The sequence below is a fragment of the Gossypium raimondii genome, chromosome 10 (genome assembly GCF_025698545.1).
Source record: "Gossypium raimondii isolate GPD5lz chromosome 10, ASM2569854v1, whole genome shotgun sequence".
NCBI lineage: Eukaryota > Viridiplantae > Streptophyta > Magnoliopsida > Malvales > Malvaceae > Gossypium > Gossypium raimondii.
The window spans coordinates 10,492,716-10,519,668 of record NC_068574.1 but is presented as its reverse complement, the minus strand read 5'-3'; the positions used below and the strand labels follow the sequence as shown (position 1 = coordinate 10,519,668).

The following is a 26,953-nucleotide window of genomic DNA, read 5'->3' as shown; positions in this document are numbered from 1 at the left end:
TTGTCTTTGAATTGCCCCAAAGTAAAAATGTCATTAATAAAGATAAGAACACCATAATTTAAATTTAACAAATGAATTTAATAGAGAAATTGCTCCATCTCTCTCTGTACATTACCAAAATCACAATATTACATAAAACAAACAAATAAAAAAAATCATTTAGGTGAGGACTTGTCTTTCCTGCCAGCAAGAATGATAGAAATTTGAAGACCTCTGCTAAAAGCTTGATTGAAGAGGATGCGAGTCTGGAATTCAGATACAGATGGAAGCCATGACAAAATGGCTATGGGCATGAAAAGCAGCAATGCCATAATGTAGTCATACGCCCTGCTCATCTCCTTCATAAAATTCCGCATTAGCCCCTTCAACCATGGCCTGCATGCTTGCCCAATCTTCGATTTTGGAAGCACAAATCAATGGAATGTCATGTTTATTTGTTAATAATTATACATTAAAATTATAAGGCATGATTAAAAACAATTTATAAGACATGACAATTCTGTTAGGACTGTAAACAAGCCACCAGTTTCGGATCAGTCATTGTCTGAGCTAAGGTCAAGTTCGAAAAACTGGAGCTATTGAGGGAGCTGAATTCGAGTATCTTATTGTTTGACTTGAGTAGCTTGCAAGCCTTTAATATTAATTAATACTAAACATTTCAATTCAAACTTGAACTTGAGCTCGAGCATAAAAAATCAAGCTTGAAATTGAGCATGAGGATTTTACTGAAAAACGAGCCTAATCAAGCCAGCTCAAACAGTTCAATTTTAAATTGAGCCCAAACTTTTAAAAGTGAAATTCCATCGAGCTTAATCCGAGCTTCAAGTCTTGAATTTCGACTTGAGCTCGAAGGCAAGCTTCTAAGAACTTGAACTTAGCTCGACTCGATTACACCCCTAAATACTATACAATTTTGGAAAAAGGCTAATACGTAAATTGGTCTCTGAACTGTCTTTCAACAATTTAGTGTCTAAAAAAAATCACAATTGAGTATATGAAATTTATTTTTGTCAAGCAAGTTAAGCCAATGGATTTAAGCTGTTTTGTAAAATGCTAATTTAGCAAGGTTGATCAATACCAAGACATCATGTGTGGGGTCTATGCCATGTCAGCAATTAGAAAATACTTTGACCTTACATGTAGTGACTTAGTATGAGTGAACCATGCCATGGAAAACGTAGTACAGGTTTTTTTCCCTTCAGATACCAAATTGAGAAAAGGTGTAAAGTTCAGGGGCTATTTACGTATTCAACCTTTAGGAAAGATTGAAACTTACAAGAAGAATGCCCCAGCCCGTGGGCAAGAAGGCAAGGACAGCAGCCAATAGATCTGATATAGTGAGGCCATATGTTTTGGATAAGAGTATGGTTATTCCCAAGCAGGCAAGAAACAGAAATGCTTTGAGCATTCTGAATACTAGCTCAAGTTCTATTCCCAGCAGTTGTCTACCAACCGATACTATCTGCAGCAAAATACCAAATCAATCTGTCAACATACAATACAGAAACAGAAGAAAAGAAAATCTTATATATGAGTTATTTCTAAACCAAAAATATATCTAATTACGGATTAAAAATAATATAAGAGAGAGCATCCTTGTAGGTGTATGCAAGCAAAAATTCATGCATAGGCTAGACTCGAATATAAGACAACAGAAAACACAATACTAATGGATGTAGGATAACACCACTTAATACTCTTCCTCACATGTAGCTCAACAAAGGCCTATACATGGACAACCAAATTACAAGCGCTTAGGCAGCAACAACAGAGCACACCTGGGCTCTGATGGAGAAGCCCAGTTTTAATAAGACTACAGGAAACACAATTCTTAATAGGTGTGGACACCAATTGAGAAACATTTAATTATATGCTTCCGCCCCTCTCCGCTACAAACTAGTTTCATTCTGTACCTTTGACAATAAGAAAGCTGCTGCGATAACACCCCAAGAGAGTCCGTAAACCTGCAAAATTATAGGTTAAAACAAGATCAAAGAGAGGATGATCTTTAACCTAAATGATGTTTAATAAGGCAAGAAAAAAATTATTTTAGTGAAAATAGCAAAATGTACCCTCCAACTCCTACTGTGATGAGCTATGTCAAGGTGGTAGACAATTCCATATTGATAGACAAAGAAACGAAGTGCAAGAATAATTTCAAGCACCCTTCCTCGTATATTTGTGTATTTAAGGTGCTCATGTTCTCTTTCCCACCATGATTCCCAACTTTTTTCAGGCTGAATACCAATACCTCCGCGAAATCCCATCCAACGCTTCCAATCTGCCCAATCATCCACTGTCTTTTGCCAGTCAAAACCAGAAGGGTTAAAGACAAAGGGAGCAAATAGCCAGGACCCAACCAAGAACCAAATTGAGCAGGTGATAAATAAATAAAGACTTGAGCGGCGATATGATACACCATAAACTTCGTATACAACCAGTAGTATACCAAGTTCAAAGCCTTTCACAAAGTGACTTCGTGAGTACAATCTATAGTTATCAGCAAACTTGGCATGAAAAACAACAAATCCACGCCCAGTAGCTCGATATTTAGAACCTCCATGCAAGATTGTTCTCCCAAAATAATGTGCTTTTGTTCCAAGCTGAAATGTAAAGAATACAGAGGCTAGCTGCAGCTGCATGATGATAAAGTCAGCCAGAGCAGTGCGGAACCCTTTCTCCAGGCTAATTTCCATAAGCATAGGCAAAACCAATAACAAACCCACTTGAAAGAGCGACTGAGGAATTAAAGCTGCTTCCAGGGACTTGTTCTGATTTATAATTGACTTCTCTAGGATCTCTTTTTCCATTCCACTCATAACCAAATACAAACGTCCATAGAGGAACAAATATACTGTAAGCACAGTAACCTGAAACAATGCAATGCCAAAAACAGAGGAATAAATGTTTACTCACATTGCAAGAGTGCGGGAGGCATAAAAAGAAAAACAAACGTCAAATGATATGAACCAGCCTTGTAGCTTGATGCTATGCTTTATCTCATTAAAAAAGATAGAACCAAGTAATAACTTATAGTATTTATGGAGTGAGTTAATTTCTGAAATGACTAATTGTAGACATGCAAAGAAATACTGCTTCACAACTGAGGAAACAAAATTAGCCCTTCCCCTAAAAGTACATGCTATTAGGCTATATAAATGATATTTGATCACCTGAACTTTATCCATTTACCACATATTCAAGTACATAAAACCACATAAAGGAAGAAATTAGTTCGGTTTGCTCACCATGCTATTAAAATAGAAACCAACTGTTGTAAAGTAAAATGATAGCATTCTAAAGAAATCAAATCGACATCCAAGGCGATACACATCACGGCTAAGTGTTTGCTCTCCATTTCCATTTGCAACTTTAGCCTCAAAAGATGATATTTGATTCATGCCCACATCACGTCCCTTTCCAACTTGGATGTAATCATGATGTGTTATATATCCCCCTCGGAGAGTTGAATTGAACCCTGAAACCTCTTGTGGAATTAGCCAAAATATTAAACTTACGGAATTAGTTGGATTAGTTGCTGATGTGTACCTGCAAATATATCTTCACTTAAATTAATAGTTTTTGAAGCTTTGCTAATGCCACCCCTTGTTATGTGGAAGATTCTGTCAAATATGTCAGGGTGACCATAATGGAATCGTACCCTGCGAAGATGAGATAATCATGGAAACTATACTGGTGTTAAATTTTAGATGGGCCCCCAACCTAAAACCAATTGGTAATAGGTGGAGAGGCCCCTGTTATCACATTTTAACTAGCACACCATGTGAATATTAGCAACAATCAATATACAATATTTCCCAAGTAAAAATTTAGTCAAGATGAAAATTTCAGGGTACCTCAGAGGACTTGCTAAAAAGCGTTGGCTGATAGTCACAAAGCTAGTCTCTTGATTGGACATAAACCAAGCAAGTGACGAAACACTGTCAAATTAAAAAAATACGAACATGTTAGTATCTAGACATTGTTCTGTGAAATGATTGGTTTTTGACTTGCTTGTGCGCATCATTAAACAAACCAAGATCAAAATCTATAATCACAACAGGTAAGACTAACCTTCCAGTAAATATATGCTCCCTTAAACCTAATATTGTAGGTTTCCGTTGCCAGTGACAGGAGTGTTCAAACTCTTCCAAAACATTTCTCATTTTAAAAGCCTCTTCGAAATAGTTATCCTAAAAAAACAAAATATTAAATGGTGTTCTAGAACCTTACAGACCTATCTTGAGAAGGAGAAAAAACTGCTACCTGATTCATGTCTATAGTCTGCAAGGCTTCTCCTCGAGTAAAAATAAGGGCATGATTTTGGTTTTCAGGTTTTCCTCCACCAATTTTTGTTGGAGGACCTGGAAGTTTGATGCGGTATATTTCCTAGACATACAACGAATAATCCATGTAAAAGGATGTCGTAAACAATCACATATGTTAAATTGACATAATCTTATGGCCCAATAGATCTGCATTGGACGATTGTCTTTGATAAAATATATGTGCCAGATACATAACTATCAACAGAGAGAAAAAAGCAAATTGCTTTCACTATCATGTCTATGATGTTCTGAAGCAAGTACATTGTCATTGTAAAAATTCATAGCACCATTTATTAGATTGGTATCAAATTATTAGTAAATCATTATGTTTGATTGTCAAGGAAATATTTTTACTTTATTTTGGCTATCATCAGTTGAGATTTTTGTATGTGCACTTCTTCAACTTTCATATCAGAAGTTTGATGAAGTACTTCAACAAAATGGATGATGGCAGTTAACTGTTTGAGCTCGTAAGGGATTTTCATCATAACCAAGAAAATGTTGTGTCCAAACCAATCAAATTTTGCTAACCTCTAATATCTATAAACTTCTCTAATATCAAGGAAATATTTTTACTTTATTTTGGCTATCATCAGTTGAGATTTTTGTGTGTGCACTTCTTCAACTTTCATATCAGAAGTTTGATGAAGTACTTCAACAAAATGGATGATGGCAGTTAACTGTTTGAGCTCGTAAGGGATTTTCATCATAACCAAGAGAATGTTGTGTCCAAATCAATCAAAATTTTGCTAACCTCTAATATCTATAAACTTCTCTAATGTCAAGGAAATATTTTTACTTTATTTTGCCCTATCATCAGTTGAGATTTTTGTATGTGCACTTCTTCAACTTTAATAACAGAAGTTTGATGAAGTACTTCAACAAAATGGATGATGGCAGTTAACTGTTTGAGCTTGTAAGGGATTTTCATCATAAGCAAGAGAATGTTGTGTCCAAATCAATAAAAAAATTGCTAATCTCTAACATCTATAAACTTCTTGAGGAACTAGGCAGTAATTGAGTTTCTTCCCTATTAAGAACCAACCAAAGAAAGCAGAAAAGCTAGTGGAAGCTGGAAAAATATAAATAAATTATAAATTGAAACAAAGATTAATCTTGCATATCTCTACTACTATAGAGTTTCATATCAAGTTTGGTATCACAAGTGACGCCTAGTTGGAAAGTTGGCATAAAAATTAAAGTAAAACTATAACAAGAAAATAAAACTAGGAATATTAATTTCTTTTTATATATACATTTAAAACAAGAGTTATCCACCTCCTAAAGTACCTAATTTTAAATGTGTAACCTTTTTATCCCACCACATTTTTATCAAATAACTTCTACTTTCATTGTAGAACACATTTTTTCCACCTAGATAGTGTGCCAAATCTAGTATGTATAGCAGTGACAGGTTAAAGAATGCATTGCCTCATCTGGTTAACAACTAGCTTCACTCAACCTCAAGCATGCCCTATTGGGTTTAAATAAACCATAAATGGGATGGGGATGACTTGGACAGCAAATAAGGTTGGTAGAATTGCATCCTAGCAATCAATCAAAATAACACACAAATTTAACAAAGAAAAAGAAAAATGAAGATCCTGATAAAACAAGCACTTACCCTTTCATAGCCATCAAATTTATCACCTCCCTTGACAAGAACAGAGTAAAATGATTTTTCAGATTCTCCATTAACAGTCTCCTCTCTTTCATCAATATAGGCAACACGCAAAGATGGATGCCTGTACAATATTAAAATGACGAATGATTCATCAAAAGTTTTAATTTCCATGGAAACTTTTGGTCTTATTATGGGGTATTAACAGGTAACATACATAAGCATGAGATCCAGAATGCTTCTTTGACGACTTTGATCATGAGAATCATCAGAATTTTTCAGAGTTCCATAGATCTGACAAGATACAACATAGGTGAATTTTAAATCAGGCAGAGCTTGCGCTCGAGCAGAGTCCTCTTCCCTTGAAGCTGCAAAGTAATATCTAGTCAATAGTTGCATGGCATGATATTTGGTGGTAACAACCCTAAAAGATACAAGACCTTGAAATGTAAAAATGAAGATAATAGTTCATATTTCTAACTGAATGTGTGTCTAGAATGCCACAAACCATTATGATTAGGTAATTCCAGGGCACATTGGAGTTCTAGGGCTTTCCTGTAGTACATCATCCCTCGCACTGACAGAAACATATATGATGATGTTATCATGTAAAATATATAGAAATAATCATCCACAACTAAAGTTGGTTTATGATGGATTGCTAAGTTGACCATCATTATGCAGACCTGATCTAAAAAGTGTCTGTCCTCTGTAAGTTGCCCAGTTACAGATATCCTCCTTGTTCTCTTGGTAATGCATTCGCTCCCGGAAGTTGGTCCATTCATCTAATTTGGAGACAGTACTAGCTTAATAAGCTCACGTTATTGCAGATGACGACAAAAATAATAGTAACTCACCTGGATATATCTTCTGTAGGTAGAACAAAGTTGATATCCCATCCTCATTTTCTTTATTAAGCTCATCATCAGTAAAAAGAATATGTTCCGAGTAATATGGAGTCAAAACACTGACATAATAAATTGAGAAATAAATAAAAGTTAGATTAGAAAGAATAATTACAAAACACATCTTCTCTAACAACCATAAAGGTCCTTGACCAATTTCTAGATTCAAGATAATAATTCCCGTGGCATGACCCTGCCAACATTATTCATTCATGAAAAAGAAAAAGAGAAGAAGATACTCCTCTCCCAGTAAAAATGTCACAGTTGACATTTTTGAGGTCAAACTTTTTAAACTTTGACTTCAATTCTTTTAAATATTTAATTAATTAAAGTTTGTAAGAAATGTATATTTAAAAACTACTTCGAATGTTTTTATAATATATTTTTTCAATCTTTATCCATAATAAAATTTAAAGAATAAGAGGTCAAAGTTGAAAATTTTTTACCAATAAAATTCAAAATGTGACAAATTTAGTGGGATAGAGGGAGTATTGTGACAAATATTTGGAAGAAGCCATCAGTCCATTGCTTTTACATTGATTTCAACGAGTCACGTAAGATTCCCAAGCTGTCATTCAGTGTAAGAACATTGAGAAATTGTAAATGGTCACTGACCTGAAGGAGCGCATATCACTAACTTTGGGCGCAGTTGGCATATTCATAAATAATGAATTGGCAAAAAAAGTAATACGGCGTCGAGCCTCTGAATTTCGAGGCACATCAGCAGCAGATTCCTTGAAAGTCAGAAGAAAATGGAGCCTAGAGACCTGTAGAGAATTGAAGAATAGGATAATAAGCAAATATCAATTAGCAATATTTCAAACTAAAAAAGGATATGTAAAAGAGGATTCATTGCCTTGTCCTTCCAAGATTTGTGCCGTATATCCTGAGTGTTAATCTTTTCAAAACTCTGCCCATCTTTGCTATTCTGATAAACAGAAGCTCCTTGAAGAGCTCTAAAGAGAGGAGAGGAAATTCATTGCCCATGTTAGTGGTAAAGACTCGTTCAATGGTATAAGAGTTCAGCAAATTACCTGGTTCAAATTTCAAAAACTAGCAGATTTTTGTTTCACAAAGACTGATGGTTGCTTGATTACATCTAGGATGGCTTTTTTTACGGGATTTCATCAAAAGTACAGATCTAAATTTGAGGCTTCACTAGTCAAGTTGTGGTTGCTAATCCCAATCATAAAATACCATGAAATCTGAGGGTAAATTTGAATTTGTTGAGCTATGGATACTACTGGTTTTATATTTAGAATAAGAACATATTTTCTTATCTCCTTGCATAATGATAAAGCTTTCTGTTGTAAACAGTCTGCTGAGCATCTAAAATGATTCTTTTTTATTTTTTTTTCATTTTCATTTTAGGTAAGGCAGTTAAAGTATCTGATCGGAAAGAGAGAAGAATTCTTTTTGATGCAAAGGTTATAATTTTCAGTTCTTACTTCTGGCCGTTAATCATAACATCATGTGTAACAGTATCCATGATACCCTGCAGAGCTTTGGTTATCTGGGCCTTGTATATTTCATCATCCCAATGATCAGCCATCTGTAACAAACGAACTCAAGTAACAGAGTGCTTAAATGTATGCCACTAAGAAAAAGAAAGCAGAGGAAAAACACAAAAGAAGAGAACACAGATTAAGCTCAATTTCTACCAAGATCTTTAGCCACTTCTCCAACTTTACACTGAGCAAAGGCATACCGCTCATCTTGAATTCTTTCAGAAACTTCCCCTGTTGTAGACTATTAGATACTTCATCATAAATCTTCAGTACAATCCTATTCCAGGATGAGAAGGCGGCAAAATTTAGAAGATGATTAATTGAGACAAAAAACAAGGAATCTCTTAGATACAAAGTTAAATTACTAGAGGATATTTAGGACTACATCTGTAAGTTCAAGCCAATAATATGAACACTTCGACCTTACTTCTTATCAGCCTCGTCTTCCAGAAGGCCATCTATAAGACATTTGATCGTCTTATAACATTCAACCACCGCTGAATGCATGTAAAAGTCACTGTTGATCAGTTTAATCAACTTGGCATCCTCCTTCCTCTTAGAATCTTTTGCTATGTTCAATGCAGCAGGAATCTGTAAGACGTTGCATGGGGATAATCTATACATAAACAACCTGCGTCACATGGAAAAGTAAACCTGAAAATATACTGAATAGTGTTTACCTTACTAGCTAGCAAGAAAAGTGGCCACCGAATCACAGAGTCATCGCTTGAAGAACATGGGACAAGCAACAATTCTTGATCCCTGGTGAATTTTCAGGCAAGAGAAAAGGCGAGTCATCATATAAATTTTTATATTTCATCTGGAATAAAGTGTACGAAAGAAATCCTCACTTATTGCTAATTAGATCCTCCTCACGCATGGAACAAATGAATTCATTCCACATTTGAGAAAAAATTGCCATGTTCTTTTGTTCAATTGAATTATCCTGCCATGAGAAGTATTTTAATTTATCCAAAAGAACAAAAGTAAAATCAGGAAAAGGATCAAAATCTTCATATATAGTGATGATAAGATACCATATCGATTGATAGCAAATGCTTTTTTTGCTAAGCCAAAGAGATTTTATTAAAATTACAGAAGTGGAGAAAAAAGAAAATTGACAAAAATTATATTTAGAAGTTTTTTGATATCTGGAATGATGCACAAAAATCTTAAACATTTAAGAGAAACCGTAGATGATGCTAGAATATGCGCAATTGGCATTACCGAGAGTTTTGTCTTTGAATCATGATGTGCTAATGGCAAAAAACGTTCAATAAAAGCTCGAGGTACGCTTCGAAATCTGGATCGCAGCATCCCAAGTGTACGTATCTATTAAATAATCCAATGAAAGCAAAAATTTAAGAAGGTAATCTCCCTAATGTAACTTCGCAAATCAATGCATACAAATTTTAGAGTTTCCACAAAATCATACTTGCATACATACATGTGCGCAGGTCGCAGAGTGTATGCATTTATACATGTGCACACATTCGTATACTCAGTTTTTAATTATCATATTTCTAGTAGCTTGAGCACAAGATTACTGCATACCTCACCCACATGTCGGAAGGCTCCAAGAACCCCACCAAAAAGGGTAGAAAAAATGGCATACCATATTTGAGCATCCATAAAATAAACCTATGCATGAGTAAAACACTCAGATAATGAAACAAGCTATTAAGCAACAAGAATTATGATCATGGCATCAAATTTCCCATTACAAGGTTCTTAAATGCTTACCAAGATAATTGGAGCCCATATTGCTATAAGAGCTCCGACATTATGAGCAACTACAGAAGGTTTAGAATTTCAATTACTAGATGCTACAGAAAGATATAAAAAGAGAGTAAAATAATCACAAGGGAAAATAAAATGTAAAAAAAGAGGTATATTACCATTTGGAACAATCTTGTACAGTAGATAGTTTTCGACATGCATATCCAAAATTTCCTTGGTTGGTCGCACAAGTGGAAAAATCTTAAAGTGAAAGCAAAGTAATAGAGGTTAGAAGCAACTTTTATTTGATTTTAGCATATTCTCAAGAAAAGTAATTCATAAAAACTGACACAAGTGTAGAAAGATCAATAGCAGCATAAACTAGCAATCTAGCTGCAGGGGGTGAAATCACTAATTTCATGTTTGTGGGTGGAGGGAGAAAAAATATATGTGGAAGAGACTTATATGAAAAATACAAGAATGAAAAAGAAACTTAAAAAAAAAAAAAATCCCCAAATATTTTTTCTTCGGTAATATATATTTGCAGAACTTTCTTGGATGTTTAATGTTTTAACAATTAAAAGTACAAAAAGCAGAAAAAGAAATCAACAGCAAAGCTCAAAATGGAAAGTTAGTAACCAATTATAAAACTTAACAAATCAGATGCAACATTATCCTAAACGGAGATTTCTATAACGGCCAAAGTAAAATTTGTTTATTTGCAAACAAGGTCTTTCAAAAGTGCATGGGGGTAAGAGGAGGCATTTGCCAGCTCCTTTTGGCTTCACTTCTGCCTAGTTGTGATCCTGCAGGAAGTCAAGAACTAAAGAAACCAAAATTCTTTTCACTACTATAATTATCACATATTTTATCTGGTATATTCTTTCTTGACACCTTGGAAAAAAAAAGGATAAAAACCTCCGTAGAACAGCAAGAGGATTTTAGCATGTTGTAGAACAATGCAAGTGATGGTCAAACTACTTGCATTCTTCTCCAACAAGCTTAAATGATTATCCTGTTCCCTCTATTCCTTTATCAGCTGCTGTTCACCATTGTGTTTATATCTATTGGAGTAAGTTTCAGTCAACAAAGACAATAAATGACTGGCAAATTTCTTTATTACCTGCAGTAAAGAAAGATCCACATCCAAGACAAGACTCCATAAAAATATTAATTATATTTTTCCCCAATAAGGCTATATAACATTATGTTTTCCCAAATCATAACTTCATTTCATATGACCAGTGACGAAATTCCAGATTATGATCCATACGGTTAAGTGGTGTTATGCAACCTCTATTATGTTTATGTATTGGGTTACCTATGTCTTATATCAAAGTTGGGTCCCTCTGCCTATTGCAAATTGGTTTTAGTTTGATGCTTAACATGGGATCAAAACTATGTTCCGGTTTGTTGTTCTTCCTGTCTAACCCCAAGTGGGGTTGATAACTCTTGGAGAGGTTATCTACATGTAGTCCCTTTGAGCTACGCATGAGGAGTATTAACTGGTACTATTCCGCATCTATTAAGTAACTTTTTTGTGGTTGTATATTAAAGTTGGGCCCTCCACTTGTTACCAATTGGCTTTAGGTTGGATTCTTGAAAGGACAGGAGTTCTTAAAAGAATTAGTTCCGTCGATTTCTTCTGCTATTATTCCTAAATTCAAGAATAAGAACAGATAATTTAACTTGTAAAAGAAGCAACAAAAATCAAAGAATGTTAAGAATTATGCTTCCCTATCTAGATTTTTTCAATTAAGATGCATGATTATCATACATATTAGATTACTAGATGCTTTAGAGGGGAAAATAAAACACACAGCATCCGGCTGTGGAAACAATTTATTTGGCATCAGTTAAATTGAACCTAAAATTACAAATGCATTTTCAACCAACTCCAAGTATTAAGAATTTAAGAATTCCGTAGTTTGCTTTAATGTTGCATGCCAGTTTTGACTTACTAAGTTTCATTTTAAAATAAAACATGATAAACATCATATACCATGACGGTAAATGTGTAAAATAGATAATCACATGTAATTATGAACAATGATTAATGTAATTGAAACCAATATTTAGCTAATTTTAACATTTAAGAATTTTGATCTTCAACTGATTCGTAAATATAAAGGAGATATCACCTCAACAAAATAGCTGAATGTTAGCTTGATGACTAGCAGCATAATCCAAAACATCGTGTACCTAAGTGCATTCAATAATTCTGTCAGTGGAACAAGTTTAACATGAAGCTTTTATAGAAGAGCCAGAAACATTGTTGAGAAAGCAACAACCAAAAACATTTTTTTTCTCTTACTTTAAGAGTGAGAAGAAGTCCTCATGCATGCCTCTTCCCACGTAAAGTTTAGGCTGGAGCAAAGAATATATATGCACAAAAGTAGAGCAAATTTAAGCAATAACATAAAGGTGGAAGATAAACGGGAATAGAAGCAAATTTGCATACAACTGAAATAACAAAATGAAAGCACAAAAAATGTCAAACATAAATAATGCTTGATATGCTTACCTGATTCCACCACATAACAAGAGTAACTATCCGCCAGTTTGAAAGCTCCAACTTTTTCCGCAAAAGTGGAAGCACAAATAATACAGTAGCAAGTAAATCAGGTATCAGATAAAGTACGATGAGATAATTATATAATGACTGGTTTTGCATATTCCCAGTCCAGTGCTTTAGGAACTTGATGACCCCAGTTGGATTCTTCACAGAAATGGAATAACCTATTGGCAAAATCACGACCCAAATAGCTCCCATGATCAATTTCAAAAGGTACCGCAGTATTTGGTTAAATTCAAAGCTCCTCCAAGCGTTGAAAGTAAGAGCTACATCCAGAACAGCTGCAGAGAAGGAATAAATGCAAAGATGAAAATCATGAACTCACTCTATTAAACGCCTGTCATTAAGTTAGGGTATAACTGATTGCAGAACTTGTAAGTGTATTGATATATAAACTTTATGAATAGCATTGTTCTAAAAAACAAAATTGTGAATAGTAGGCAGGAACCATTATCATGAATATATGGTATTTCAAATCATGGACATTTATATAAGACTGCTTCTGTACCTACAGTAAGTGTCATATGGAAATTTTTGTTACCTTCAAAAAGATTGAGAACAGCAGAAGTAATGAAAATGCTTAACAGTCTTCTTAAGAATCCTTCATCAAAAACAGTATAAACAGATCCAGAACGCCTCCATGCAACTATTACCATAGCCTGAAATATAAAATAAATATATAAGAAAAGGAAAGAAATATACAGATGCAATCAACTGATTGTGTAAAAGAGTAAGAAAAATTCAAGACAGGAGGTTAAAAAAGACTACCTGGAAAGCCACTACGAAGAATATCCACATTCGATGAAAACTTCTATATAAGTGCAGAAACGTGCGGCCTTCAACAAAGTTGGTTTTATGCTTCCTCTTCTCAATAATGCATGGATTAACAATCTGAAAGGGACATATGTAATTTAAATAAAATCTTAATAAAAAGAAGAAATTGAAAGATACTAATAGAGATTAATTTGACAACAAAGAGAGCAAGCTCATATGTTTAGAAGATGCTGAGCAATATATTTCACAGCTTCCAAATCAACATAGTTCGAAAGACTCAAAATCACAATAAACTTTTAGTTCACAGTGTGCATGCAAGAAAAAAGAATTAGAAAAAATTGTGAAATTTCAATAAAGGTGATCATGATAAACAATGATCTAGGAACATAATTTTTTTACTAACATGACCAATTTACTAACTAACAATCCTTCCAAACTTTCATGCTTGCACAATTAAGATTTTTCAATATCATCTCTCCACAAAAAGAAACTACTATGAACTAGAACTTTTTAACCTAATTTTATTGAACAATTATTTTCAAATTAATCACCTAAGAAAATAAAATTTATGGCTAGCATAGATGAAGGCCGCAACTAACAGGGAAAAGAAGCTACCTCATTTGGAAGTGGTATTTCATCAAGATGCTGAAAATAATATTTTTCACCTTCTCTTCTCCACCTTAGCATAAAGCAATTTTCAGACCTAGAGAAAACAATTTTCAGGATTCCAATTATCTATTGGTGCAGACAAAACCATATTCAACATTCAAGAAGCTCACCAAAAGAACTCATTTAGATCATCGTAGTTGCTCCATGTAGAATGGCTTGCCCTGCCTTCTTTATTTTTTTTTGCTTCCTTTCCCACCAAATCATATCAGAATTTAGGTTTAAAGTTTTTTTTAAAAAAAAAAAAAAGGATCAAACAATTTTCCAAATAGAATAAATTATAATTACCTTAAGCAGAACCTTGTAGATAGGTGTTATGACAGTTCTTAAAAAGTATTCGTGGTCAGGCACTGCTGTTTGGTTTGCGTCACTAACAGGATGCACTTTGCAAGATAAAGTTTCAAAAACATCGCTTGCCATCTTCAAAACCAACAATGTAATATTAAGCATGCCACTTTTAGAATGACTAGATTCCATAAAACACTGACAATAATGAGAATGGGAATAGTTATAACATGGAGTTTTGACCATGTTATCAGTATGGGAATTTTCAGGTTCAGACTTGAGCTCAAGACAAAAGTCAAAAAGGCTAAACAAATACCCTCTTTCTTATGCATTTATGCATTTTAACATAAATTCGTACACTATAGACCTATAAACACCTATGTTATTTTAGTTTAGATTAGATTTTGGATGACGAGCGCTAGAATTTGAGATATTAAGTATATAGATTTTTCCCCCTCTGTTAACTCTTTCGGGTTCTCTCCCTAGTTCTATTTTTCTACCTATATTTCTCCTGAATTGCTTCTGGCCTTTAGACTCTGATTTCCCCTCTAGATTTCCATATTTCCATCTCTTTCCTCTATTGATCTACACCATTCCTATTAGCTACCATGCTATAAACTACACACATCATAAAAGAATGACTAAAGATTAATTATGCACTCGAAGCAATCCTAATATTAGTGATAGGAAACATACACTGTGGAAGATATAGCAAATACATTCAGGCATGAACCGTATATTTGATGCTTCACCCCATATGAGAAGATAAAGTCCAATATAAATGAGTTGTAGCTGTTGTACTGCATAACCTTGGGGATACCTACAAAGTTAAAGTTTCAGTGAACATCATAAGAAAAAAGAGATCAGTGTGCTAAATTCCTGGCATAAGTTTTCATAATAAATTTAACTTGGTAAACAAATTGAAAAGCTTCGTCTCATAAGCACAGAAAATATATACCTTTTAATATTCGGTTCACGATGCATATAGTAACACCATGATTCATAATTCTTGAATATTTCATCAGTTAAATGTTGTATGGTAAAACTATCAAGCTGCAATAAACTTGGTATTAATCATCAACATAAGATGTCATAATAGTGTTAATCAAAGCTGCAAAAGCGTAAATAGAGAAGTGAGACTCAAAAAGAAAGCATGAAGCTGCAGAGAGGAAAAATGATTTACCTGATAATAAGTTTCAAGATTCCTACTCCTCACATGAATGTTGGCAAGTAGCAATATTAGGTGCTCCCTTTGATTTGCTATATTCCCTTTCTTCAATACCAAAAAGGATAAGAAAACATCTTGTTATTAGATGAAAAGGACCCTCCTTTTATTTTTCTTTTAGAAAATAACATTCATGATATAATTATCAACAAAAGCCATTGAGTCAACCTGTCTACAGAGCAGGTTACCCACCCAGCCCAAAAAATTGGCCCAAGTTGGGCCAAACTGGACTTGGAATTTGCAATTTATGCCAGCTCAGCACGAATTACTATTCATTGAATAAAAATTAATATAAAAACATTTTAATCTTTTCTAAATCGTAAGATGAGCTTTCAAGCTGGGTATGGGTAAGGAAAGTAAAAAAATTCGAGCCACATCACGGCCGGACCACCACAGGTCTGCTATCAAGTTAAAGAATCCTTTGCTTCATTATCAAAGCCTCCCTCAAAGGTAAGACATTCCTAGATGCTTGAAACATGCACACATGAACTTCCCTCATTTAAACAAACTTTGACATGGCCTTCATAGTGCAAACAATGTTTGACATATCTTCGTGTAATGAGGAAAAACAAAACCAAAAAAAAACTTGACATCTTTAAAAAAGAAGAAAACAGGAGAAAAGAACTCCATAATTCTCTATTCCCACAAAATACTGGGTTCAAGAAAACTATCACAAATGATCAAGAGTTTTAGCAAGCAACAACTATCCATGGTGTTTAACTACCTATCTAGTCATTTATATTGTTGCAAATATAAGGGTGTATTCGATAAAAGTGAATAATTATAGTTTAGATCCAAAGGGTTTACTGGAAGCATCCTGGAACTTTTTGGTCCCAAAAACCAGACTGCTGTTGCCTTCAGAGAGTAGAGAACCATATATTCTTGAACTCAATGATGGAAAAACTGAACTAGTTTAACTAGCAAACAGCAGGCTGCCCAATCTAGTATGGTATAAAGAACTCGGAACATCATGAACTGGCAGAAAACCAGTTTAACCAGTAAAAGCAGTTTTATATTGTTCTTTTTTTTTTTCTTTTTCTTTTTGTAGTTGATGAGATTTGAACCTTCAACCTCTAGTTTTTTTAATAAACACCATTTCATTGAGCCAAGATTAATTATTTACTCTATTTAATATATATTTACAGTTAATTTATTTTTAAATACTTAAAACTTTTATTAAGCCGTCTGGTACAACCAGTTGAACTAGAGAATTGATCTCCAGTCTGGTTTTCTAACCTTGCTTGTACTGTTATCTATTGCCTTGATGATTCTATTATTAACAAACAGTCAGCCTAAGTAACATTGGACCTTAAAAATAAAGCAAGCTTATATAGGTTAAAATACGTACAAGGCCAGAAATGCATATTGGTTAGAGCGCAAGAGATAGTATTAAATAAAAGGTGAAATGAGGTAGGAATTTGAAGCATTACCTGAAAACCATAAAGAGACAATAGCCAATCAAATATGTCATTAACATATAAATTGACATCTGAACCCGAATGAGCTATGGGCATTGGCAGATTCTCCACATTACGTATGGCTTGAAATGGAACAGTGATCTGTACAAGCACAAGGGATCACCACTGTTAGAACTACAATTAATGAGAACAAGTAAAAGCAAGATAACATAATACTGCATAATAAACTACCTCAGGGAGTTTCATAATTGGCGGTTTTATCCCAACAGCATAGAGCGGAAGAATGTTGTAATGTTCATATTGTTCCTTTCTGCTCTCCAGTTCTTTAACATATTTGACAGTCTGTCAAGCCAAAATCAATTATGAAGTACTTTTTCAGTCCTCGCAAGTGTAAATGAACCCTGAATCTTGTTTAATGATTCCAAAATTAGATGAATCAAACCTTATAATCAACTTGTGAAGAAGGTAACACTGTTTTCAACACATCACGCAAAACCATTGCAATCTGATAAAACTTAGCCATCTCCTCCCTTTAAGAGTAACAAATAGAAGAAGATAAGGGCAAATAACCAATATGCTAAGCCAGATTAAGCACGTTCATGGTTCAAAGTAAGGCCTCACGGTTGCTTTGTATCTTGCCCCTCTTTAATATTTTTCTCATAGAATATCTGATAATACAATTGGGTTTCCCTTTCATCTGTTCTTGCAAGTTGACACTTTATTTCATCTTTTTCCTGCAATGCAAAAAAACAACCTAAGGATTTTGAAGCACAACACATAAACTAAAAGTAAAAACTACAATAACAAATCTTACTAGTGGGGATGTATTCCTACTCTTAAATGAAGGGAAATACCGTTAATATTCAAATTTCTTAATTGCAAATATTACCTTAACACTAAACAACTATAAAGAAAAAGAAAGGAAAGGAAGGTTAAGGAAAGGAAATGATATGTGTGTGTATGTATGTATTTTGTTTGGATAGTTAAAATTAGTAAAAGGAAAGTAAAGGAATTTTCACAACCTTTGTTTGGTTAAACTGTGGAAACGAAAAGAAATAATTGATTATAATGATTTTTTTTCCAATTATATCATTTTTATAAAATAATATATATAAAAATTAATGGGATAAAAATGGTATTTCACATATTAAAAATTTTTATTTCCCTTTCCCCAGCTTTTTCCCCAAATTGGAGTAAACAAAAACTGAGTATTTCAAGGGAAATCAAAGGATATTCAACTCCCTTTACTTTCCCTTTCCGTCCTTTCCCTTGTTTTAGTCCAATCCAAACACAAGGTAATGGTGGCTCCACATATCAAATGTTAAGGAGGTAACTTCTCCTTAATAAACCCTAATTAGCCCACTAATTAACAGTCTCTAAATCATTTAGAGATTCAAGTATCAATTTAGGATACTATAGAAAAATCCATTTCTGATCCCACTAAATGATTATGTCTCTAGTTCACAGATGATCTCATGACCGATTATTATTGCTTATGGATTAACAGAAGCATTTTCCTCTTTATGACTAATTAACCTAACTACCGTTGTTTGTGATAAATAAGTAAATATTATTATAAATATTAAGACAATTATGAGAAACAAATAAGCATCTAAAGTACCATAAACAAAACAACTCAAATTAGAAGTTTACATTGCCAGGTAATGACTCAACAATAGGCTTTTAGTCTGTAATCGATATAACAGTGATCAAGTTCACTATAACAGTGATAAATCAAAATCACTCTTCAACAAGGATGCTAGCTGACACTTAAATTATCTTTCATGTTACAAATTTATTTCAAGTTTCTCAAAATTTCTTCATCTAGAAAAAGTGATATGCTCAGAGCAATATCTAGCTACTTTTCCTTTAGGTGTCCAAATAAAATGAAAGCTCATAAATAAACAGAAGAAATGAAACTTCTTTCTTCAGTTTTCCTTTTAGCAAAGAAGGAAAATGCATTAGCTAAATATGCAAATTTCCCATGTTAAATTTCTTGCAATCACCATATAGCAATAGTTCTTTTGTTAATCATGATGATATATAATCGGTATTCAGCCTTGATATGAGATAGTTAAAAGGAAACTTTGGCCAATAAACCGCACAGAGAATGTCAACAAGATAAAGCATGAAGTTAATAAAACATAAACAGAATATGTATTCCTCTTTGTATGTGACATCAGAAGAAGAAACTAATATTCGAAATGTTAATGACATCGAACATGAATTGATAAAACATGAACATTCTTTCAATTTCAAAATGGAAAACAGTGGACAACTAATAGCACTACAAGATATACCTCTTCTATTTTAGTTGACAAATATGTCTTGAGCTGGCGAACACCGCGTCCACTGGATGCTGGGTCCATCCTGTCAGCCTCCTTCAATGCATAGACACGGCCTAATCATACAAAAAGTAGCAAAGCCTAAAAGAGTAAATTCCAATTCTAGCAAGCATACAGAAATTACTTTATGCCACACATTTTATAACATTTTTTTAATTCTTATATCAGAAGATAACAAGAAAACATGATAGGTTGGTTACAATTAAATAGAAACAACACAGCGTCACAGATTTTATAGCAACATCCCATTCATGAGGATCAAAAAAGCCTTCTTGTAGGCAAAATGACTGATAGCTGTTTTTGCTTATCCCTGTCGTCTGAAAGATTGAAACTTAGTTAAGCGTGTTTTTTGCTTATCCCTGTCGTCTGAAAGATTGAAACTTAGTTAAGCGTGTTAATTATGAATGAAGCTATAAGGAGAAAATAATTCATGTAGCTCTCTCATGACTAATATAACTAGTTACTTGCTTTTCAGCTTTGCTTTGGAAACAAACACACATAAAAAGGCATTCTTATATACGTAATCATTATTAGATTCCTTCACTGTGAAGTTGAATAATCGTTGGATATTTCAATGTTTGAATGGGGTTCATGCCAAATGAAGCACAGTAAGCAATGATCCACTGAAAGTCTAAAAAGAAATTATAATTAACTCCTATTGGTATATATCCTCTCTACACAGCCTAATCAAAAGCCAATTTCCAGAATGATAACAAGGGACACATTATACTTCCTGTGCAAAAACTAAATAAGTTAACATTGGTAGCAATAAAAAGATTCAGTTCTAGCGTGTATATATATAAAGTAGGAGCCTACCACATTGGTTGGCATCTTCAATTTAATTCGGTGTTGTTAAAGTGTGCTTTAGCTCCAAACAATAAAACTAATTCAAGCCCTTTCAAACTAGGTGCACCTTCTATCAAGCGTGCATTCAGTGCACTTAGGCAACTTTTGTAAGGAAGTAGGTGCAAAAGAGGCCTGCCTATTTAAAGTTCTCTTTGATTTCCTTTATTTCTAATACGTCCAACTCTCTACTTAATGTTTGAATCTTCAACAACAAGCATGGAATCATAAGGATATCATGCATATTGACCAACAAAAGAAAAGAAAGTTTTGCATGTTTTACAGGACAAATCAGAGAATTATTTGGAGTTTATTGTCGAATTTATATATACTTAGCTTATTTTATATGTACACCGACATACAAAAACTCAAAGCTAAGATATTGTGCCTTACTTCAATGAAATCAGCATCCTTTTTTTATCTTTACATCTCAGGCAATATAAGGGTCCTAGTGCTTCGCACACTTCATGACACTGATTTAACCCAAACACTCTTCTTTTGTAGCATAGTATTAGAGCTCAAAATATTAGTACCTTAATAATTTATGCAAAGTTTTAAGGTATGCATCCAGCATCCATCCTGAAAATCAAATTGGCTATAGCCTGAGATGTCTCTATTGTATCTCAGACCCCCAAAACAGCCAAATATAGTCAAAGGGAGCTATATCAGTTTGTCTTGCCTGACAAGAAAGATCAGAAAAATGTATAAATAAATTTCTTTCCTTGCCTATGACATATTTCAAATCACTCCAAGAGTGAAGACGTCTATAGAAAAACTACGGTTGCCTTTAAGAACCATGATATTAAGCATTCAACTTAAAATCAATTTGCTATCGACGGAGTGGCCGATTTGAATATAAGACAACAGGAAACTCAAGACTTAATAGATATGGAATAACTCCACTTAAAAGCGAGATGCAATTTTTAGTGAAGAATTTGAAATACCTATAGATATTTGAGAAAATTGAGTAACTTTGAAATATAAAAGCGAGATGCAATTTTTAGTGAAGAATTTGAAATACCTATAGATATTTGAGAAAATTGAGTAACTTTGAAATATATAATCAAATGAATCTTAACTAACTTATACGTAATGCACAATCGTGTACATTTCATTCTCACAATTTATATATCAAATGAAATCCGACTCTAAAAATCCAGATTCATATTCCCAAGCATAGCACAAGTCTACTATCATAAGATTATTCTCATTAACATTAATGAAAAGCTCAGTTAACGAATTCCCTGCAGCTATCAAATTACTATTTGTCAAAATATCTTCACACTGAAAGCAACTGCTAAAGGTTAATATTATGATGTAACTAGGAATCATAATAAGTAAGGTAGTCCACTCCTTTGGAAAACCCATAGTTTATTATTTAAAAATAAAAGCAAAAAGAATATGAGAAGTTCAATCAGAAATGAAGTTACAGAGATGGGCAACTCTGGGATTATCATCCTGAATCTCGTTGGCGACTCGAAGAATGAGAGCAATGGAGGGCAAAGATGAGGGAACCATGTCAGTGTCAACAACCGATTTCCCGATATTGCTAGGAAGATCAAACATCATCCCATGCGCCTTCGACATCCTCCGTACCGGCGGCGACGGCTTCGTGCCGCTCGAACTAGCCATGCTTCAAATTTACAAAAAAGGCAAAACCCAGGAAAGTGCCACAGTGCGGCAGAGGTGTTGTGATTGACACTGAATTTAAAGCAAGAAAGAGTGAGAATCATAGTTGTTTATATAATAGTACGAGAAACCAAAGCAGAAAGAAGATTTTTATGACAGGGCTTGGACGTTCTTTTCGCTTTTGTTTTGCAGCTTTGGAATCTAATTCTGGGATAGAGAAGGAAGGAAGGAAGCAACGTCAGTTTGCATTGAAAATATGATAATGCTTTTGGTTGGGGAACTTGTCCTGTGGGTTTGGAAGCGGGAACTCAGCTTTACTTTCGTCTCTTTTGCTTTTTATTTTTTTAGGCTTCATTTCGTGCTTTGAAGGGTTATGTATTTCTTTTCTTTTCCTTGTGACATCTGATTTTACCAAGTCTATGTGTTTGCTTTCTTTAACAATGTTATTTAAATCATACAACACCACACCCCACCCCACCCCACATAAGCAAATCACCAACACTCATCCTAAAAAAACAAACATACAAAAACAACTAAGAATCAAATTTGAATTATAAATTTTTTTAGATCTAAATATATGAATTTTATCATGTATTAATTTATAATCCTATTATTTTTTAAGAGATTGAATAGAATTCTTTTTCATTTAAAAGGGACAAATGTAATTTTTATCATATAATTATTTATAGTTTCATCATTTATAAGAGCTAAAATTATAATTTTTCATTTTTAAGGCAAGCCTCCTACCTGCTCCTTGTATTCGCTCTTGCCCAATAACATAGTAGAGTATAAAATCGACAATCTTTTTGTTGGGTAGGATTCATATTTCAGTCAAATTTGAGAAATAATCTCTCAGTTAAACTCTGTTATTTACTTTAGTCGAACTCTGATTAGTTTAGATTATTTTATTATTATTTGACTTATGGATTTAGCCTATAAATAGGCTCTTTTACAACCTTAGAAAATACACCCATTAAAGATTAGAACTCATAACACTTTTGAAGAATTTTGTGTTTACGTTTTGAGGGTTCTTTTTTTGGGTTTCGGGGTTTAGTTTTTTATCTCTGTCTTTTGTACTCTTCATTCTTTTTCCATTATAGTAAAATTATATTTGCTCGTGGTTTTTTATCCTCTTTGGAGTGGTTTTTCCACGTTAAATTTGTATGTTCAATTTCTCAATTTCTTCCGCTATTTTTTACTTGTTTGTTGCTTAATCCGGTCAATCCCCAACAAGTGGTATCAAAGCTAGTTCAGTTTTCATAGGTCAACCCGCTTAGAGATGGCAACAACAAGGTTTGACATTGAGAAGTTTGCTGGTGTCACAAATTCCAATCTGTGGCAAGTTCGGATGGTGGCAATTCTAGTTCAGATCGGTCTAAAAAAGGTCGTTACCAGGAAAAAGCCTAAGAATCTAGATCAGAAAAAATGGGAAGAGCTTGATAAAAAGACCATGTCTGCAATCTAGTTGTGCCTCACGAATAGGGTTTTGCAGGAGGTATTGATGGAGAAAACCTCATTCACCTTGTGGAAAAGGTTAGAAACTCTTTATGCGACTAAGTCTCTAGCTAACCGTTTAGTGTTGAAACAATGTCTATTTACGTTTCGCATGAACGAAAGTGAGCTTCTTAGAGATCACATTAGTCAATTTATTACTCTTTTGAATGATTTAAATAATGTTGAGGTTAAGATTGACGATGAAAATCAGGCTATGTTATTATTGGACTATTTACCCTCTTCATACAAGTCTTTTAGGGATACCCTGATTTATGGCAGAGACAAACTCTCGTTCAAGGATGTGCAGGGTCATTTGTTGAGTAAAGACAAACTCAACAATGAGTTTGGTTCAGATAGCAATGCAGATAAACAAGCTTCCATTTTGGTAGCATCAAAGAAGCGAGACAAAAGGTGTCGCTATTGTAAGCAGTTAGGTCACGTTAAAGCATATTATTATAAACTGCGAAATAAAAGGGCTGCTGAGAGTAACTGTTAGAGTTGAGTGACTTGAGTCCTTGTTAAAATAAAATAAAATGGTAAAATAAAATAAAAGTAAAATCCATACAAAACTATACTTCTTTTATTTTACATTGATTAGAATAATGTTTTTCAACCTTACTACACTTCATCTATTTAACATTGATTAGAATAAGGTTTTTTCAACCTATAAATATATGTAGTCTAAACTTCTCTTATATCATTTGAATTCGACATTAGTGAATTTTCTTTTCCTTTACCCATGGTTTTTGCCAAAAGGGTTTTCCACATAAAATCTGTGTGCTTTTTTTTCCTTTTCTTATTACTTTGCGGTCGTTCTTTATTGTCATTATCAACATTAGTTTAACAATCTGGTATCAAAGCTTTTCGGGTTGCTTGTCTCGATCACAATAATGGCAACATTGAAGTATGATATTCCACTGTTGGATTGCAACACTAGGTCCACATTGTGGTAGATAAAGATGCAGACAGGTCTTGCGCAAATGGATTTGGAGGATGCCTTACAAAGGATAGGTAAGATATCTTCGACATTAACAAAGGAAGAGAAGGAGCATAAAGATCGAAAGGTTTTAAAGCAATTACATCTGTATTTTTTGAATGAAATTCTGCAGAATGTGATGAAAAAAAAGACTGTTGTTGCATTATGGGAAAAGTTGCAGCAGCTATGCATGTCAAAAACCCTAACTAGCAAGTTGCATATGAAGCAATGTCTTTATGCTCATCGTTTGGAGGAATGTGCGTTTGTGCACGAACACTTAACTATGTTTAAAGAAATTTTCTCAAACCTAGAGGCCATGGAGGTTCAGTATGATAAAGAAGATTTAGGGTTAATTTTACTTTGTTCATTTACCCGTCTTATTCAACCTTTAGAGATACGATTTTGTATAGCCGTGAATCTCTCACAGTTGATGAAGTCTATGCTTCCTTAACCTTGTATGACAAGATGAAACATCTTGTGGTTGAATTTGACTATCAGAGATAGGGTCTCATTGTTCGTAAGAGACAAGAACAAAATACTGATGATAATCGTGAAAGGACACATGAACGAAATCATCGCAGTAAATCTAAGGGTAGATCGAGATCTTCAAACAGAGGTAAAACCTATAACTTTTACAAGAAGAAATGGCACATTAAATCTAAGTGCTATAAGTTGCAAAATAAGATCAAAAGGGAGGCTGTTAATCAAAAGGGAAAACAATTAGAACAATTTGGTGAAGCTGATGTTGTAGAAGACTACAACGATGGTGAACTCCTAGTTGCTTCTATCGACAACTTTAAAGTGAGCGAGGAGTTGATCCTCGATTCTAGTTGCACATTCCATATGAGTCCCGATCGGGATTAGTTTACAATATATGAAATAGTGTCTGAATGTGTTATTTTGATGAGAAATAATGCTTCATGTAAAATCGCAGGTATTGGCACAATCAAAATTAATATGTTCAATGGAATCATCAGAACATTTAGTGGCGTGCGACATGTACAAGAATTGAAGAGGAATTTGATTTCATTGAGTACTCTTGATTCAAAAGGGCACAAGTACACAGTTGAAAGTGGGGTTCTGAAGATTAGCAAGGGTTATATCGTTGTGATAAAAATGTAGAAAAAGACTGCCAAGTTATATGTTTTGTAAGGTTTTAATGTTATTGGTGATACAGCGGTAACTTTCTCTTCCTTGTTAGGTGGTGATGTTACTAGACTTTGGTATATGCGTCTAGGGCATATGAGTGAGAATGATATGACAAAATTAAGCAAAATTAAGCAAAAGAGGACTTATTGATGGATAATGCATTAGCAAACTATAGTTTTGTAAGTGCTGCATTTTTGGGAAGCAAAAGAGAGTTCGATTCACTAAAGGAATCCATAACACGAAGAGAACGCTGAATTATATTCATTCTAATCTTTGGGGAGCATCTAGAGTGCCTTTGAGAGGTAACGCTAATTATATACTGACGATTATTGATGATTTTTCCAAAAAAGTTTGGGCATTCTTCCTAAAGAAGAAAAGTGATGTGTTTTATACGTTTAAGGCTTAGAAAACTATGATCAAGAATTAGACAAGAAAATAGATAAAACACATCCGCTTAGATAATGGCTTGGAATTTTGTTTTGATGAGTTTAATGAATTGTGCAAATTAGAAGGAATCGTGAAACACTTAACAGCTCATCATACTCCATAGCAAAATAGCTTTACAGAACGGATGAATAGAACAATCATGGAAAAGGTTTGATGTATGTTGTCAAATTCTTTTTTATCGAATTCGTTTTGGGTTGAAGCGGCCTCTACTGCATGTTTTTTAATTAACCAGTCTCTGTTCGTTTCCATTGAGAAAAAGCCTCCATAAGAGGTATGGTCTGCTAATCCTGTTGATTATTCTGATTTGAAGATTTTTGGGTGTTCTGCATATGCTCATGTTGATAATGGGAAATTGGAACCTAGATCCATTAAATGTGTTTTTCTTGGTTATAAGGCTGGTGTTAAAGGGTATAAGTTATGGTGTCCTGAAAATAGAAAAGTTGTAATTAGCAGAGATGTTATTTTTTATGAAACTGTTATGCTACCTAACTTATCTCTTAAAGGCTATTTCAATAAAAACCAGCAAAGTTCAAACACATATGTGAAACAGATGGAGCTTCAGATTGATCCATGATTTATAGTAAAATCTACTTCTCAAGTTAAAATAGAAACTCAGAGTAGAGTTGCTTCTTCACCACAGTCAGCACCACAATATTCAATTGCCAGGAACAGACCTGGAAGAGAAATTAAACCTCCAAAAAGGTACGCTAATGTTGATCTAATTGCTTATGCTTTAAACGTGGCTGAAGATATAAATGTAAGTTAATAGCCATCTATTTATTCTGAGACAGTTAGTTGTGAAGATTCAGGAAAGTGGATGTTTGCCATGTAAGAAGAAATGAAATCGCTCCATAAAAATAAAACATGGAACCTATTAAAGCTTCCTAGGGCAAAAAGATTGTTTGTTGTAAATTGATGATCAAGAAGAAAAAGGAACTCTAGAAGTTGAAAAACCCAGATGTAAAGTAAGGTTGGTTACAAAAGGTTACAGTTAGATTCCAAGTGTAGACTTCACAGATGTGTTTTCTTTAGTTATGAAGCATAGT

The 26,953-nt window shown here is 33.9% G+C and overlaps 1 protein-coding gene across 1 annotated transcript; it reads right to left on the bottom strand.

Moving 5' to 3' along the window:
- On the bottom strand, window positions 1–22,244 carry LOC105777364 (callose synthase 7). Its single transcript, XM_012600610.2, has 42 exons — window positions 21,643–22,244; window positions 19,325–19,425; window positions 17,646–17,758; window positions 17,467–17,554; window positions 17,256–17,366; window positions 17,037–17,165; window positions 15,565–15,654; window positions 15,340–15,434; window positions 15,078–15,201; window positions 14,385–14,516; window positions 14,210–14,286; window positions 14,046–14,133; window positions 13,425–13,547; window positions 13,198–13,315; window positions 12,606–12,937; window positions 12,396–12,448; window positions 12,223–12,283; window positions 10,261–10,342; window positions 10,106–10,155; window positions 9,917–10,003; window positions 9,590–9,694; window positions 9,214–9,308; window positions 9,043–9,124; window positions 8,790–8,953; window positions 8,516–8,639; window positions 8,303–8,406; window positions 7,711–7,810; window positions 7,470–7,621; window positions 6,807–6,916; window positions 6,636–6,734; window positions 6,458–6,526; window positions 6,167–6,317; window positions 5,953–6,073; window positions 4,267–4,389; window positions 4,075–4,193; window positions 3,858–3,941; window positions 3,550–3,662; window positions 3,249–3,478; window positions 2,073–2,870; window positions 1,914–1,964; window positions 1,277–1,462; window positions 1–392 (listed from the first exon to the last, which is right to left on the bottom strand). The coding sequence occupies exons 1-42, from the start codon at window positions 21,842–21,844 to the stop codon at window positions 156–158; spliced, it is 5,673 nt and encodes a 1,890-aa protein (XP_012456064.1). The 5' UTR covers window positions 21,845–22,244; the 3' UTR covers window positions 1–155.
- Window positions 22,245–26,953: the final 4,709 nt, after the last annotated feature.

Excerpts from the sequence above, each read along its gene's own strand:
- LOC105777364 (XM_012600610.2), bottom strand. The coding sequence starts at position 21,844 with ATGGCTAGTTCGAGCGGCACGAAGCCGTCGCCGCCGGTACGGAGGATG. Across the intron at positions 9,309-9,589 it reads ATTCAAAGACAAAACTCTCG|GATAATTCAATTGAACAAAA; the intron begins GTAATGCCAATT and ends TTCTCATGGCAG. Across the intron at positions 4,390-5,952 it reads AATTTGATGGCTATGAAAGG|GAAATATACCGCATCAAACT; the intron begins GTAAGTGCTTGT and ends TTGTATGTCTAG.